Here is a 16850-nt window from a genome sequence, read left to right as displayed (position 1 = left end):
GCCTTCGACGCTTCACGAAGGGAAGGTCCCGCGGAATCCCTACGGTTTTCCGCAATCTTCAGGGCCCTCTCGGAACCAGGACGTCGGTTCTGGAAAAGGGGCTTTCGCAACAATAGCAAGGGAACACACACACACACACACACACACACACACACACACCGTTTCCCTGAGCATAAGCGCCAAGAAATTCATTGGGACTAACTGCGGAGTCCCTAAGGATCAGATTGTGCTGGCGGCTTCTGACGGGAACGAATTTCTGCTCTGTTTAAATCTAGTGCGGTCGCGATTCTTATCACCACAATTAGCATTTCAACTTTTCTGTAGAGCGCCATACTAGCAATCTCTAGCGTGATCATTCTGGGGATGGACTGTAAATGAAAACAAGGTTTTATCCCACCACAGTGATAGCATTGTACTCCTAAGGTTTTCAGATTGTACCAACGTAACAATCTTTCCGGTTGTTTTAGTAATTATGATAAATTGATTGTATAATTCCAAAACATCAAGTATTTTCTTACAGGGGAAAATCAATAGCAGAAACTTAAATACCCCCAGAAAACCTTTTTTAAAAAAAATATTTCTTCTTAGAAACAGATAACCAAATGTATTTGTAAATAAACAAATGTAGTTTTATTTTTCCTATAAGTAAGGAAGCTCTATTGAACCATTGGATTCAAAGTAGCCATGGTTAGATTTGCATTTTAAGCAAATTCTAAGCAAAAAAATTCTGATCTAAGAAGTCCCAGATCCAAACCATGTTATCACAAACATTTAAAGTCTAAAGAAACACCTTATTTTTCAGCAACTTGTCATTAGTAGAGAAGGCAAATCAGACTGTCCTACCTTGCAAAGTTGTTTTAACTTTATAGGAATACTTTAACTTGTTTTAACTTGACACTTTACAGGCATAAAGTGATACACTTGCCTGGAAATACGTTTATTGTAAAATAGACCAAACTCTACATGAAAGGTAGGAAGATGTTGCTGAGGAAAGCAAGGAAAACATTTGCATTTCCAACTTTCCTAAAGAACTCTTTCAAACATAAAACTGATACAAGCAATACATGCAATATTTATCTAAAATATGGTTTCAATTCAGTGGCAGGTTGCAATCCTAAACATAATGGATGGATTCACATCATCCCCTAAATTGCAAAAACCGGGTTAGCAAAACCAACCAACCACATTTTGACCTAATAAACCGTGTGAGATTGGCCCTGTGCTCGTTTTATATTTCCATGTGTTTCTGAACGAAGGAAATTTCATTGATTGAGAAAACCAACCAACCTCCCTCCGTCCCCCTCCCTTCTTCCCTCCGTCTGTCTGTCTGTCTGTCTGTCTGTGTGTGTGTGTGTGTGTGTGTGTACATAACCTATGTTCCCCTTAACCTTAAGGGAACTTTCTTCTGTGCAATGTGTACTCCTATTCTTCAAAAGTCATATTCGTTTCTGGCTTGAAGGCCAATTTTACAGACAATATGTTCTTTCTCTTCCTTTAATTCAATAGCCTCTTGCCGACAGTAATTTCTGCCAAGATATTCGTTAAATGTTAAAGTAAAAAGATTGTTGGGGGGGGGGGAGCTTAGAAACTCTGAAATGATGTAACAAAAATCCTGCTCTGCAGTTGATAAACTGGGTTGCAAGGGGAAAAAAACAACTGGTGTCCAGCGTCCCTCTGGAAAACAGCAAGCGCCTCTCCCGGCGTACCTTTAAGACCCCTGGTGGGGGAGCAGCCCTCGAGAGGGTCTTTCAAAGAGGATCAACCCACCTGAACTGTAGGTGACCAGATCAACGCCCAGAGCCGGGCTCTTCCTTTTCCTGGGCCGTCCTTTCTGGACTGTGCCGGTGCCGTTGAAGTAAGGCAGGGCCAGGCCGCCACCCTTGGCTGCCAGCTCGGTGTAGCTGAGTGAGGCCGGTGGGTAGGAGGCTGGGTCGGCGCCCTGGAGCAGGCTCTCAAAATGTGCCCGGCAATAGACCACGTTGTCCTTCATGCCGAAATGGTCGCCTGTGGTCAACGTCTTGTTGCAGGTGGTGCAGGTGAAGCAGCTGAGGTGATAGACCGAGTCCCGGGCCCGCATCACCATCTCCGAAGCAGAGATGCCCAGATGGCAGCGGGCACAGCGCTGCACGGAGAACCTTCTGGGGAAAGAGCACGGGAGTTAGTGGAGGCTGGCCAAGGAGGGTGGGGCACTCCTGGCACCTCAGCCCCCCAGGCCTGATTGACTGAGCGTGAAGGTTGGTTGAGCCTGGTTGGGGTTGGGCAAAAGTGACACAGCCGTTAGAGATCAGGTGAGGGTGGCACAATTGGCTCAGAAAGCATCTGCAGGACTCTTTAAATCCAGAGGAAGCGAGGAGGAAGTGGCCTTCCGGGTAAGTTCTATCTCTGAACTCCATTTCCATACAGATCAGGCAGGAAAGGCTGTCTAAAGTTGGACAGACAGAGGGAGGATGTAGCCATGGCTTAAAAGCTGCACGGGCACCCAGTTTGATGTTGTGGCTAAGGTGCCAGGCAAGAAACCAGGAGACCCCGAGTTCTAGTCCCATCTTAGGCCCAGAGCCAGCTGGGTCATCTTAACCAGTCACTCTCACTTGGCCCCAGGAAGCAGGCAGTGGCAAATCAGTTCCCAGGAAACGTCAAGGACTGGGTCAGACAGCCAGAAGAGTCGAAACTGACTCAAAGGGGGGGATAAATAAATAAATAAATAAATAAATAAACAAACAAACGAACGAACGAATGAATGAATGAATGAATAAACAAACAAGCAAGCAAACAAATAAATAAATAAATGAATGAATGAATGAATGAATGAATGAATGAACGAACAAGCAAGCAAGCAAATAAATAAATAAATAAATAAATAAATAAATAAATAAATAAATAAATGAACGAACAAGCAAGCAAGCAAACAAATAAATAAATAAATGAATGAATGAATGAATGAATGAATGAATAAACAAACAAACAAGCAAGCAAGCAAGCAAGCAAATAAATAAATAAATAATTAAATAAATGAATGAATGAACGAACAAGCAAATAAATAAATAAATAAATAAATAAATAAATAAATAAGAGGGTGAGAACAAGATGATCCCTGGGTTTAAGTGCTGTGGCTGTTTCTTAAACTTCAAATTCTTCTCTTTTATATTCATAATCTGGTACACAAAAAAGACTAAGAGAAGTTCCACATATGTGGGGGCAGAAGAAAAACACCGTTACATGATGGAAATTAAACTGGGCTCAACTGTACCTTCTTTGTGAATTGATCCCATTGGATTTTATAAAATTTACTTTTGAAATATGCTTGGGATAAACCCTGTAAGTCTCATTAATTTCCCCTGGGGGGAAGTTCTGTTTTCTTGGGATATCACATAGCCTCGATTTGCCAGTCGGCCAAGCATATTGTGCACACCCATCCCGCGTGGTTAATTGATGGTTCAGTTTGCCTTGTAAATGCTGCCTGTCTGTACTCCAATAACCCAGAAAATTGGGTTAATGGGGGACTCCGTAGTGGGTCTTGCAGAGTTCTTCCCACTTACCTGTGGGGCTCAGTGGGGCCACATTTGAATTTACAAGGATTAGGATTCTACTATTACAATCAAGGATAATTCTCATTATAAGTAGGTCCCTTTTCCATCTACCGAAAAAAATTAAGTAAGATGGCAACCTCCACCCCTACACAAACCGTTTTGCGTAGTGAAGTTTGTATAGTGTATATTGTGAAGCAATGACATTTTATTAAGGAAATCAATGAATTAATTTTTTAAGGCTGAACCACTCCAGAAATTGAAAATAAATTAGCATTTCACTGTGGTTAGGATCTCATATTTAGGCTACGCCCATCCTGCCATAGTTTCCTCTGTGCACCCCCCACCCCCCCAATGTCCTGCACTGTGCTGATGGGGGGAATCATCCTTTGGTCACCTTTGCCTGGACAAATCACCCTAGGCAATAATTGAACCCACCGAGTCTAATGAAGTTTGCGGTGAGGCTGGGTTCTTTTATAATGGAAGGTGGTGCCCAGAAATGTCAGCTGGGCCCCCCAAAGTAGCATCCCGGAATAAATGAGGGAGGAGGCCAGAGCTTCAGGCACACGAGGAAGCTCAGCATCCCATTCTCTCCACTCCCAAACTGGCCTCCCAAAATATCCCTATTAGCTGCAGTCCAAGGTCTGCGCATATGCTCTCTGTGTGCGCTTGGGGATGCTCTTCCTGGCTCGATATAACTAAGTTCCTTCGGGATTTCTCAGGTGGGGAGAGAGCGCATTCACCCGGCAAGCCCAGAAGCCAGAGGGAGGCAAAGCTCCTTTCCTGCAGCGTAAAATCAAAGAAGAGTAAAGAAACCGGGCCTCTCTACCCACCGGCTTAGCCTTGGTCCCCTCCGGGCGAAAGAGGGCTGCATACAGAGTTTGCTTCTCCCCCAGTGTGGCATTTATTACCACAACAAGGAATTTAGCCCGGGGGTACGAAATATGGATCCTAAGCTATTCTGGCCCCAGACAAACCTTGGGGATCTTCTTGGCAGAGGAGCCCCATTCAAATGAATGGGTGATCTTTGAAAGAGATCTGTGTGGTGTTGTCTATACACACACAATGTCACTCTTTGGTTGTTTGAAAAAAAGACAACACTGGAAATAAAGCTTGAGGTTAATTCTAAGTTTAAGGGTATCTTTTTGAAAATATCAGAAACGAAGCGTACCTTGGCTCCTTTCTTATTTTCAGTAGGTCTAAGATAAAATTGGCAGCTCTAACCCAACCTTGCTTGCAAATAGATTTCACAGAGTTCAGGGGTATTTTAGTGCTGAGTAAATAAGGAGCATGTCCCATTCTGTGGGCACCTTAGAGGCTTTTGTGAAATCAATAGGAAATGGTCCCAAGGACCCTTGAGGCTGCAGCGTAACAATAAAAATGGGAAATACTCACTCAGCACATTGGGAAGGGAGGCTGATAAAACTTTGAATATATCCCTTTAACGCAGTGTTTCTCAACCTTGGCAACTTGAAGATGTCCGGACTTCAACTCCCAGAATTCCCCAGCCAGCATTCGCTGGCTGGGGAATTCTGAGAGTTGGTTCTTTTGGGGCATTCGCTGGCTGGGGAATTCTGGGAGTTGAAGTCCGGACATCTTCAAGTTGCCAAGGTTGAGAAACACTGCTTGAACGGATAGGCTATATAGCCAGGCTACTCAAAGGGCAGTTTCTCATCAACAAGCAGAGCGGCGTGCCCAGCGGGAGAGATTCCGTGCCAAGCCTTTCCTCCGAGGCCCTAGTTGAGGGATGGGTAGACCAACAGCGCTCCAACTATAACTCGGGAAAGACCCCAGCGGGGGCCCCTCTGCGGAGAGGAGGAGGAGCTGCAGAGGACACGGTAGGAAAACGACTCTTAACCTGGTTACCTAGTTAACCCTTTTTTTTTCCTGAATAGGAAAAATACGTTGAAACGCCACCTATTCAAAACGCCCTGCGCTCTTTGTGTGCGCTCTTCACCCAGCTTTGACTAACGTTAACACTAATCCAGTTTAACGGGTTGTGCGAATCCCTCCGCTCACGCATTCCTGACCCGATTAAGCGAACTGCACGAACACACAATCTATAAGAGTTTACAGGTGCCACGCAAGGAAGAGGTCATTCGCGTTGCAGAGACGCTGCGCTGGTTCTTGGGGAAAGGATTTGGCAAGCTTTGGCTTTCCCGGCGGTTTGACTTTTGCCCCCAGTCGCTGTTCCAAACAACGGGCCCTTCCTCTAGGAAGGAGGCGCTTTGTAAAGCTTGATGGGACAGAGAAGGCCTCGCTTGTCAGTTACTTCCCAGCAGTAAGTAAAATGTTTGCATCCCTGAAGCCCAGTAGCGATCTCTGCCCTGGGTCCCCCGCCTCTCCCTCCCCCCGTGCCTCTGAGGGCCTTTTCACACGCATCCAATTCAAAGGGGGATGTGCTCGTGTTCAAATGCTCTTCCATAAGACACGCACTGTAATCTAGACTTGCATTTCATTCATTTCATTTCCTTTATTTGTATGCCGCCCTTTTCCCTGGGGGGACTCAGGGCGGCTCACAATTCAAAAAGGGAGTGGGGGGAAGACAAACAGTATTCCAATATGGAAACAATACAACATATTAAAAGAGAGCACAACAGTCACACAATTCGGGTGGGGTTGGAATCTTAACCCTTCTCTGGAAGTGGTGAGGAATGATGGGAGGAACAGATTTAGTACCGCATCTGGGGCAGGATTTTAAATCACTTGATAGCACCCCTCCCTTTCTTCCAATAGGGGAAAAATGTTTGTTTTTCTGATGGAGGCAATTCACACATTTGGTCTTGAAGCATGCGGGGTGGGGGGGAGAGCACCTCTGTGCATTTGCCTTTACCACAATTTCCAACAAGGCCGTTGAGTCCATGCTGGGTGCATGTTTTTTTAGTGGGAGATAAGACCCTGATATTCCCTTACAGTGTTTAATTTACCACCCCAAAAAAAGGGGGCAGTGCATCTAGTTAAGTGGCAAGGACATTCATACCTGCATAAACTTAACCTCAAGTAAGCGAGAGAGGAGAAGTAACGTGTCCTGCAAATTATGTCTGAATGCTCCGCTCCCTAGGAGACGATTTTTCTCAAGGAAGTCCAGAGACCTCCACGCGACTAAACCGTCCCATTTTATTCACCCCACCCCCCACCGGCGAGCTGTTACCTGTAATAATCCTCCTTGCAGTAAATGCTGCCGTCCTTGGCAAAGCAGGTGAGTTCGGACTCCAAAGCCAGTTTACATTCACAGCACTTCAGGCAGCGGAGGTGCCACTGCTTGTCCACAGCCAGCAAGTAGTAGCGGTCGGAGATTTTGCCCCCGCATCCTGCGCACAGGGCGGGCTTCTCGGGGCTCAGCGGAGGCATGTTCTGCGGAGGGAAGGAAACGTCAGCGGGTCGGGCAAAAATCTTGCAAGCTCAACATCTCAATTAGGTTAAAAAAAACAACCAATAGCAGATATATATCTAACCAAATTCGGGAGGCAGCGTAACTGGCCTTAGCTGAAGGTTTACAACGCGATTCGACACAAACCTCCTGGATTTAGTATTTAGTGCCGCTTCATTTCTGTGGAGACCTAAGGAGACTAGGAATTATTATCTCCGCTCCCTAGATTTTAACGGGCGCTACCTTCGTTCCTTGTACCTGCGAGTAAGTCCTGTTGAAGTTATTATAGGATAGGAAGTTCGAAAAAAAAGATATAAGCTTCTTTTGCTGCACAATAAATCCGGATCCCCTCCGTCGACTGGATTTATCCAACGTTCAGCTCTCTGGTTTACCGAATGCACCACAATTGTTCGGGCTCACTCATCTCCCCCCCCCCCTCCGTTGGCAGAGCGCGGTAGCTGGGTTCACACAAGGCTGCTTAACCCTAAGCCTAACCCTCCGGATACCGAGGACCGCCTAGAAGTCAATATTCCTGGCTCAGGTTGGCTTCCCATAAAGAACCTTTGCTGGAAGAAACGGTTGGATTTTCCCAAGCCTAAAACAGACTCTCCCTCAAGCAGGAGCGCCCGCTGGCTCCTTCGCTCGCCTTTCACTCCCGCACGTTGTAGAGAGTCGCTTCTGCGAGGAGCCGGCGTTTTGACGCGGAAGATGCTGGTTGCTGGAGGGTGATGATGACGGCCTGAATCCTCGGGCTGAGTTTCAACTGTGGGGTTTTCATTCTGCTCAGAGAAGATCTAACCCTCGGCTCCTTCGTCCCCGACCAAAATCCCTTTTCCGGCCTTCGGGCAGCCGAGCGATGCGCCCGAAAGCAAGGCAGAAAATCTAGCGGGGGCGACTCCGCTGCTGCTCTCGCTTCCTGGAAACGCAAAAGGCCGCGTTCCAGTTGGTTCCTCTTCAAAGCGCGCTCCGGGGATTTATCTCCGAGCAAACCTCCCCGGGACAGATTGAGATGTGAGCTTGAAGCAGGGTGCTTGAGGGCGGGCGGGGGGGGGGGAGAGATCTACTGCCCCAGCCATTCACTTTCATTTTCCTGACCTGGTTCAACTCCAGGACACATTTTGAAAAAGCGCCAGACTCCTGAAGGAAAGTAGGAAGCCTCGTTTCATCTTTTTCTTCCCCTTCAGGGTGTTGTTTAGTTAAGAAGAAAATGGGGGGGGGGGGAGGAATATAATCCATGTAAAGTCCTTACTACCTGGATTTTGGGAATGTCCACTAGGAAGGCCAACGGGTAGAAAGACAGTTCAAGCACGTGGCCTATTAAAACAGGTTTAAACAACAAGTTTGTTATTTGGGCTCAGGAACTAATCATTATTTTAAAAAAAAGATCTTTTCCAGATTATCTTTGAATTTAAGAGAGGAAAGAGGAAGATTTAAACCACTTGGCAAGCAATTAATTTTTTCCCCCCACAGATTAAAAATATAAAGGTTTGAACCTATCAAGCACAAGGAATAGTGGCAGAATCACAAATGAAACCAATGGTTTTGGTCTCCCCCCCCCCCTTTTGCTTGTCTTCTTCATTATTTGGGCTTTTCACCTCCCCCCCCCCCCAATAAGACAAAGAAACTGAAATGATAACGAAACTGTTGCCTTAATGAATTTGGTCTCTGCTTTGCTTGAAGGGAGAGTCCAGTTCAAAGAATTATAACTTTCGGTAGAACCTTAACTTGTATTCTTCGTGAATGCACCGGAGCTCCTGGGATTTCTGAGCAAAGGGAATAAATGTCCTTGTTTACCCATCACACACACACACACACACACACACACACACACACACACACCAAGTCCCTTTTCTTGCCGCTGGGGTTCCAAAACTTAATTTAAGAGTTTTGAAATCTAGTAAGAAACTCTTCTGCTTTTCTGCTTAACGCTCAGAACGACTCCAATTATTGGGCCTTTTAAAAGAGAGAAATAAATCGGAGGGAGGGAGGGAGACTGAGTCCCAATTGTTGGTTCCGTTTTGTCGGTTTGTCTCAGCCTCAGCGCTACTTTTTACTAGTTGTAGCCTTCAGAGCACACAGAGAAGTGAAGCGATGATAAACCTTCGTTTCTTTCCAACACAAGAAGTTAGAATGAATCTTCAGCAGCACCTGAATAATATAACTAAAATTAATCTGTTCGAAAGTCATCAAAATGCCTAATTCTTATCTGTTGCACTTTTTTTTTTTTACAAATGATTTGGAAGATAAAAGACATCGGAGTCTTTCCAAACGCTATTGAACTTATTCCGGAGTCAATTTGGTAGCCCTCAAATCCTCTAAACATTTTCGTTCTTTTAAGCCTGTTGGGTTGAGAGTCCCTTGGCCCTTGAGAGCCCTTTCTTCTGAAGGATTCTTCTTAAAAGCCTTTCTTCCAAACTTACGCAGAAAGCAAACGACGCGGAGCCTCGCGAGGTTCATTTCTCATTTCGCCAGCTTCCAAATGCCTCGTTTTCAAGATGGCAAATCGCAGCTTCAATCCTCGAACTTTCCTGAACTTGCTTCCCAATCTTGAGAGGGGACGGACTTGAAAGAACCAAAACTTGATATTCAAGCAATTGGGTAGAATCCAGTCACCTTATAAACACTTTTCAAGAGGAAAGCTAGCTAGGGAAAACTAGAGGGGCGATCAGGGCGGGAGGATGGCAAATCGAGTTTAATCCGTTTCATTCGGGAGCAACACCTCCCTTTCCCTGGAGAAGTTTTGGGAGATCTTGCGCCTGGCTCCTGCCCGCCCGCGCGCGCACACACACGAAACACCCACGCTTTTACAAAATAGATTGGGACTTGAACGCCTGGCCCTAAAAGCTCAATAGAATTTACTCCTGAATAAAATATCTTTATGACCGCGCTGCGATGCCCATCTGAGCTTGTTTGCTGTCTTTTTTTAAAAAAAAACAAAAATAACCCAGATGCAAAGAAACAATTGTTATTTTAAAATGGGGGGGGTGGCGGCGGTGGTTAACACCTTTTTAAAAAGACAAGTGGAAACTACTGCTTTGAAAAGGATACCTGGAAATAAGACGTGAGGGGCGCCTCGCTGGGCGTTCTCATATACACGCCCGCACACACACACCAGACATTCCAGTGTCCCCGGGAGGTTCCAGTTACCTTTCTTCTAGCATTGGGAGGGTGGGGGTCTTTCTCTCTCACGCACACACACAAAACCCACCCCCTTCATCTCTCCTGTGAAAACCCCGACTTTCTCCGCCGCTTCTTACCGCTTCCCGGCCATTCATCTGTCCCGCTTTCGCCAGGCGGGATTCGGTCTTGGTCCGCCTCTCCATCTCCTCCATGATCCCCTGGATGTGGCCTCCGGAGATGCCGTGGAAAAGCATGGCTGGGGGACGGAAGGGACACGCGTTTCCTTCGGCTCGGCACCCCACTATTTCCATATACAGGCCCCAGAGTCTCGGTTTAGAGCATCCGAATCGCCGGGCGACGGGACGAGCCCGCAGGAGAAGCTTCGTGGCTCCGGAGAGAAGGCAGGTAGCAGCCGAAAACCGGGGGGAGGCTGCCGAGTGGCGGCTGGCGGGAATGATCTTGGGGGGGGGGGTCTTTCCCCCGCCTGGCCCGTGCAAAAGACTGGGCTGCTTCCTGAAGAAAGGGCAGGCGAGGGACGGGACGGACCTAAAGGGCGGGGGGGAGAAGGGGAAGCGGGGAGGGGGAGAGAAAGGAAGAGAAGGCGACACGAAGTTGAGGCTTCAGCAAATAGAGACAACAACAATAACGAAAAAACGGTTAACGCAAAAAAGCGGGGGGAGGATGAGGGGGAGAGGTTAAAAGACAAAGAAAAGGCAAACGAGGAAGGGGAATGAGTGGAGGGGGGGGCAGGTTAAAACAGAGATCTCCGTTTGCTAGAAAGTTCCAGTTGCTCTTGCTTGGATGTGGGGCTGCTGCTTGCCGGAGCTCCGTCCAATTTGTTGGAGACAGAAGCCAACCCAGTTTGGATAATTCAGGAGGAGGAGTCCTCGCCCAAGAGCTGCCACCAGCCCCCTGCTCCTCCTCCTCCTCCTCCTCCTCCTCCTCCTCCTCCTGCTCTACAGACAACAAAGAGCTGTCAAACTTCGCCAGCCCCCACTGCGATGGGCAAGCGGTGACAAATACTCCGGAGGAGGAGTGGGTGGGAGAGGGTTTAGACTCCTTCTTTCTACCGACGGCAGGGAGGGGATAAGAGGCACCTCCGGGGATCTTTCAGAGAAGTGGATGCTGGGGGTGGGGGGGTCTAGACTCTGTACTCTGTGCCCCATCCGCCCATTCTCCAGCTTCTCTCCCTCCCTCCCACCCCGCACCATATAGACCTCAAGTTCAAATAATTTTTAACAATGAAAAGTGGGGGGGGGGGAGATTAGGCAAGGCGGATTTTTGAATGGAACTTGGTTGGAAAGCTGTCCCTGGCCGAAGGGAGAAGATTTAGTGGATGGGATGGACAAACGGACAGATATGAAGCGGTGGACGGACTTTCTCCGAGACCGTAAGACAAGGACTACAGGAGACTTAAACTTAGGCAAAGCTTTTATTTCTAGACTTGCTGAAGGAACTCCGTTAAGTTTACTTTTCAGAAAGAAGCCAATGCTGTTTTATATTAATATTTTATTTTAAAGTGCCAGCTCTTTTCCTAGTCCTAATATCTCTGAAGTGTTTTAGGGCAAAGAATTCCACCTAAGAAGCGAGAATGAGAGAAAACAGCCGTTGCACCAATTCCTGTCATTTTGGCAGAAATGCTAAAATGCAGATGGAGTAGGGTGGCCTTTCCCCTTTCCTTCTAGGGAGAAACGTTCTCTAGAATCTCCCCGTTTAATTGATTTTACCCAGCTCCAAAAAGAACCCAGCGAACAGATACAATATTTGAAGATGCTAGAAGGATGGGAGACGGAACTAATCAGAAGAAAGTTAACTGAGAGCTAATACCAAAAGAGACTCAGGGCTGTAATCTCTTAGCAAAAGATTGAAGAATATCAATCCATAAAGACAGGAGGGATTGAGTAGGAAGTGCTTTGCTTCAGCTCGTAATCTCTTGAGGTTGAGAAGGGCCTGCTCATTGGAGGAGCTGAATGGATGGTTCTGATACTCAACCTGAGAATCACAAAGCATTGATGATCTCCAGGCAGGCGCAGAGAGGGGGGGGAGGAGAGAGAGACTCCGCCCCTTCTGTTTTAGGGTTGCTGTTTTTTTGTCCCTTTGAGGCTTGGACCAACACATCATCCCCTTGGATGGAATCCAGATTTTGGAAATCACCATTCCAGGAAACCACACCATTGGTTGCCTACATTTTTCCATGGCTATTTTTTCTGCCCAGGGACAGGAGGTGGAACTTTTCTTTCTTGTTGCTTTAAAAATAAAACATCACTTTTGACTTAGGGATGAAGGAAAAGAAACTCCTTTCCATCACACATCCAAATCCAAAAGCCACAGAGAGTCAGGGAAAGTGTTCTTTGAGTCTGGGTAAATCTCTCTTTCTTCATTTAAGGAGAACCTGAAAGAATTACAGGGCAGGGAAATCCAAACAAGCGAAATAAACCTGCAGGTGTGCACTTAACTTGTGCCACTTCCTTTTTCTTTCTTTCTATTGGAACTCAAAGCCCAGGACAGCAAGACTGTCTGCTGATGTTAACTCAGATTAGTCTGAGACGTTGAAAAAGCTTCCCAGAGGGAGACAGTAGCAAATAATCTCCTTATTGTTCCTTTAAAAACTGTACGGACATGTCCACGAAGTCACCAAAAATGAAGACTGAAAGTCAATGAAAACTCAAGTTGACTTCATGGAATCAAGAGATAAAGGCTGAGTTGGGGGGAAAAATGTTCTAGGACAGTGAATGCTGGCTGGGGAATTCTGGGAGTTGAAGTCCAGACATCTTCAAGTTGACAAGGTTGAGAAACACTGTCCTAGGAAGTACTGTGGGGAAAATTAAGAATACAGATCTGACCCTTTGCCCACCATCTACATCAATATCCCCCCCAAAATGAATGGCCAAGAAGGAGTCAGCTGCAAGAATGAAATGGCGGAAGGGCCACGACTCTGCTCCTCTTGAACTTCAAAACAGAATTTCCACTGATTGAATAGAGCAGAAATTGTCACCCAGCAGAGAACCACTGCAGGAAAGTTGGGTAACCCGGCTTAATTTTCTTAACTCCTACCCCCCCAATTAAATGTCAGAGATTGTGTTTGCAGGGCTTGCTTACCTCCAGTTAGCTTTACCATGGGTGACTGAATTAATTCAATGTTCAGGCTTCTCTGTGGAATCATAAACAGGCTGGGCTAAAAATGTGCTTGGCTTGCATGAAATCACTTAATTGTTTTCAACGTGCAACAACCAAGGGCTGCTCTATTTTGGCCCCTTCCTGCTCATTTTGCTCAGCGGGATTTGGGGCTTCTGCCCCCAAGTCCTACCCTGGCTGCTCTACGCAGTAATGGACTCTAATTGTGTCCAAGTAAATGTGCTCACTAGAGCGACCTTACCTTGTCAACTTGGGCACACCTGCTCAGAAATGCGTTCGGTTTAATTTTAGTGCATGCTAATTATGAAGTCCAATGTGCTTGGTGAGAATTAATGGGCTTCAATGCAAGTACGGTGAATGTGCTGGTAGGCGCAATCCTATCTTATTGGAGTGCCATTCTGTTCTTGACTGTTCAGGAGTAAGTCCAACTTGTTTTTTTATGACTTCCATCCCCAGATAATTGGGTGATGTGATCTACAATTATCTATGCCGGATTTTGTACATGCAAGTTAGTGCGTTAAATCAGATTTTTTTTCTTTTAGTGAGCTTGGAGAAGAGTTGGTCAAGGCCTTGCGGCTAAGACTCAGTAGAATGAAGGGCAGGAGCAGGGAAAGAGAAATTGGCGGCCTTCTGTCATTTCCTGCCCTCCAGTTTTTCTGAGCTACTGGTCAGTGACTACTGGATCACTAACTACTGGACCAGTGATGATGGAATAGTAGACCAAGCCAGCTGGAAGACTCCAGGCTGGGAAAGCCAAGTTAGAGTTTGTGGAGAACATAAAGATTTTATGCAAGAGAAGTTAAAGGTGCTTATTTTAATTTTTTTAGCTGAAGTAGAAAGCTAGGCCAAGCAAAATTTAAGAGTTGGACAAGCCACATCTTATACTTCTATTAGTTAGACACCTCCTTCTTGCATGATAAAAAGTAAAACCGAATGTATAGTATTGAAGGAATTTTGTTGTGAAGTGGAATTAATGGCTCAGTCAGTTTACTGATTTTTATCATTGTTTTTGTCCATCCAAAGATTCTTTTCCATCAATATTAATTGCATGGTGCATGCAAGGCTGTCCTGATTGAGCACCTTTGGAAACCAGATTCTTAACTGGATCTGTGCCACAAAGGGCTCCCCCCCCCCCACGAGGAATGTTCCTCTACCCACCTGAACCTGGAGAGAAAGTAGCCCAAGAAACGCAAACCCAACGCTTATTATTTTTAAGTGTAAACCTTCCTGGCTTGCAGAAGTAAGAAGGAAGCAGCGCCATCCCTGAACTTCTACTGAAACCAAAATCCCGTTTGAATATCGGGTCCCGGCTAGCAAATGTGCTGATGTGAATGAAGGGCAACCCGAAACCGAGACTAAACTAATTGTCTGCCCTTGTGCTAATCAATTCTCAGCTAATCTTTTTTCTATAGTTCTCTCTCTCTCTCTCTCTCTCCTTTCCCTTGGGAAGATTTAGCCCAATGGGAACCTCTCTTCATAAGGGACTCCGTCGTTTTCAACCCCTGCAGACTCTCTGCCTGCGAGGCAAATAATCAGAAAAGGGCCTCAAAACCCACAAGGAGGAATGCGCGGGATCAGAGGAAGGGCCTCGCTAGCTGTTCATACAAAGGCCCAAAGCCCCCACACTGAGAGCATTAGTGGTCAGGGCCTGTTGGCCTTCGGTATAGCCAATTAAACACCAGTAATGGGAGATGGTTCCCTATCAATACCAGTTGTCAGTTATCGAAACTTGGCGGTGTCATCAGGGCAAAACCTTAGGAGGAAACTGTGAGCCCCTCCCCCCTTCCCAGCGGAAGCTGCAGGAGGCTCCCTAATGAAACAGGCTGGGAGAAATGGGGGAAATGAAGGGCATCCATTGTAGCTTTGCTTGCACAACATGCTTACTTGATTAAGCATGTTGTGCCAGCAAAGAACGTATGTGGTACAACATGCTTACCTGATTTAAGGACAAAGAGTTACCCAGCTGTATACAATGAGCCGCACTGACAATGAGCCGCACTGACTATGTTGAACCATGCACAGAGCAAGCGGGCCCAGTTCACCCAACACACCGATCCCGAACGATTTATGACTCAGACAAGAGTAGCAACTCAGCCTTGGAGAGGACTGGCTGAGCATCTCCTCTGACTGTGGGCCACATCCCTGTAAACAACGGGGCGTCTTTCAAAGGTCGCGAATATCCAGATTCTAAATCGGTCTAATGGACTAAGCTACCCCGCTCCTTCTCTAGATGCCTTGTGCGCCCCCCGACCCCCCCCAAGAACACAGTAGGAACACGGAACGTATCTTTCTTGCTTCCTCTTTTCTTCTCTTTTCCCCTCCTTGCCCACCCCCCCCGCGAAGAAGAAGAAATACGTTAAAGTAAAACTAATACAAGGGCGAGAGCAGAAGGAAAAGCTTTTTTAAAAAAATACCGCCAGTTTTAGGGGATTTTATGGGATGCCTTTGTCTGGATTACGCCGTAAATGTTGCCCGAGAATGGGGGACAAAAGCGTTCAAGTCCATTTTCCCCAGAACAGAAGAGACTTCTCCCTTAATGTATTGTAGCTATTCACATTGAACTGAATATCCATATTTCGCTATATTGAATAATTGTGGGTCGGTTTTTACGACTGCACAACTTCTTTCTGGGACGTCTGGTATATTCAGCCTTCCTGGCAGGGTCGTTGTGAACATCGGGACAAGACGGGACGCTTATAGTCACTTCCACTTTGGGCATATTGGGTGCGATCGGTTCCCCGGGAAGCCTGCCCCGGGACAGAACTTGGGCGGGAGAGAGCAGGAGGCTGCCTGGCCCCCACGGAGCCGATTGGGAAGTAGAGCTTGTCCGCAGGTAAACCCGCCTTTGGGACCACGCTGGTTGGTTTCCAGCCCCCCCCCCCCCTGCGACTCCAAAACCTCCCTGCCTCCGGGGCGGAGTTTCCAACTGCCTTTGTTGACAGCTAAAGAGGCAACTCCCCCCTGCTCACCTTTCCTCTTCTCTAAACCCTTCGTTCGCCTCCTCTTTTTCTCTCCTTGGGGAGGAGGAGGAGGAGGAGGAGCCGCCTCTGAAGAAAAGCGGCCCAAATGGCCAGAGAGAGAGACAGAGACACAGAGCGCGTGTGCGTGCGTGATGGCAAGAAGCAGAAAAGGGTTGCCTGAAAGGGAGGCCAGAGACCAGCGGGGAGGCCTTCTCTCCCCTTCCGCGGAGTGCAGAGAGGCAAAAGACAGGTGGATGCAAAAAGGAAGAGGCTCTTACAGGAATCGCAGCTTCCCTGGTCACCATAGATCAGTGTTTCTCAACCTTGTCAACTTGAAGATGTCTGGACTTCCACTCCCAGAATTCCCCAGCCAGCGAAGCTGAGGAATTCTGGGAGTGGAAGTCCAGACATCTTCAAGTTGACAAGGTTGAGAAACACTGCCATAGATACATGGGGGCCGCTGGTTGCAATTATTCTCAGTTGGGGAGGGGTGGGGACCTTTTCTGGACAGCGTTAGAAGGTCCAGATCAAGTGTTCTACAAAGAGGCCACGTGAAAAGGGCGAGAGGGAGCAGAGGGTCACCAGAGGCCTTTCAAACGTCCCAGTGGGCAGTTATGGCACAGCAGGCATCTCAGCTGGTGGCGGCCCCAGCTGACCCTGTTGGGCTTCCCAAGTTAGCAGACGGGTCAGTTTTGGGGGTCAGAGACCTTCCGAAGTCTCGGCGTTGTAGGAGGAATCGGT

General features: G+C 47.0%; 1 protein-coding gene across 3 annotated transcripts in view; it reads right to left on the bottom strand.

Annotated features, from left to right (window-relative positions):
• The window catches only part of LOC116509556 (LIM/homeobox protein Lhx9), a 35270-nt gene extending 24945 nt beyond the window's left edge, over nucleotides 1-10325 (bottom strand). For 2 of the 3 annotated variants that reach the window (XM_032218752.1, XM_032218750.1), the window contains exons 1-3: nucleotides 10152-10325; nucleotides 6676-6878; nucleotides 1768-2138 (exon numbers count right to left, since the gene is read on the bottom strand). In XM_032218752.1, the coding sequence (XP_032074643.1) occupies nucleotides 1768-2138; nucleotides 6676-6878; nucleotides 10152-10325 (748 nt within the window). The remainder of the gene's footprint in view (nucleotides 1-1767; nucleotides 2139-6675; nucleotides 6879-10151) is intronic. The other variant, XM_032218751.1, reaches the window with a different exon arrangement.
• Nucleotides 10326-16850: the final 6525 nt, after the last annotated feature.

This window comes from Thamnophis elegans, chromosome 5 (assembly GCF_009769535.1).
Source record: "Thamnophis elegans isolate rThaEle1 chromosome 5, rThaEle1.pri, whole genome shotgun sequence".
NCBI classification, from domain to species: Eukaryota; Metazoa; Chordata; class Lepidosauria; order Squamata; family Colubridae; genus Thamnophis; species Thamnophis elegans.
The sequence above is the reverse complement of the archived record's forward strand: the minus strand, read 5'-3'. Positions and strand labels throughout refer to the sequence as shown.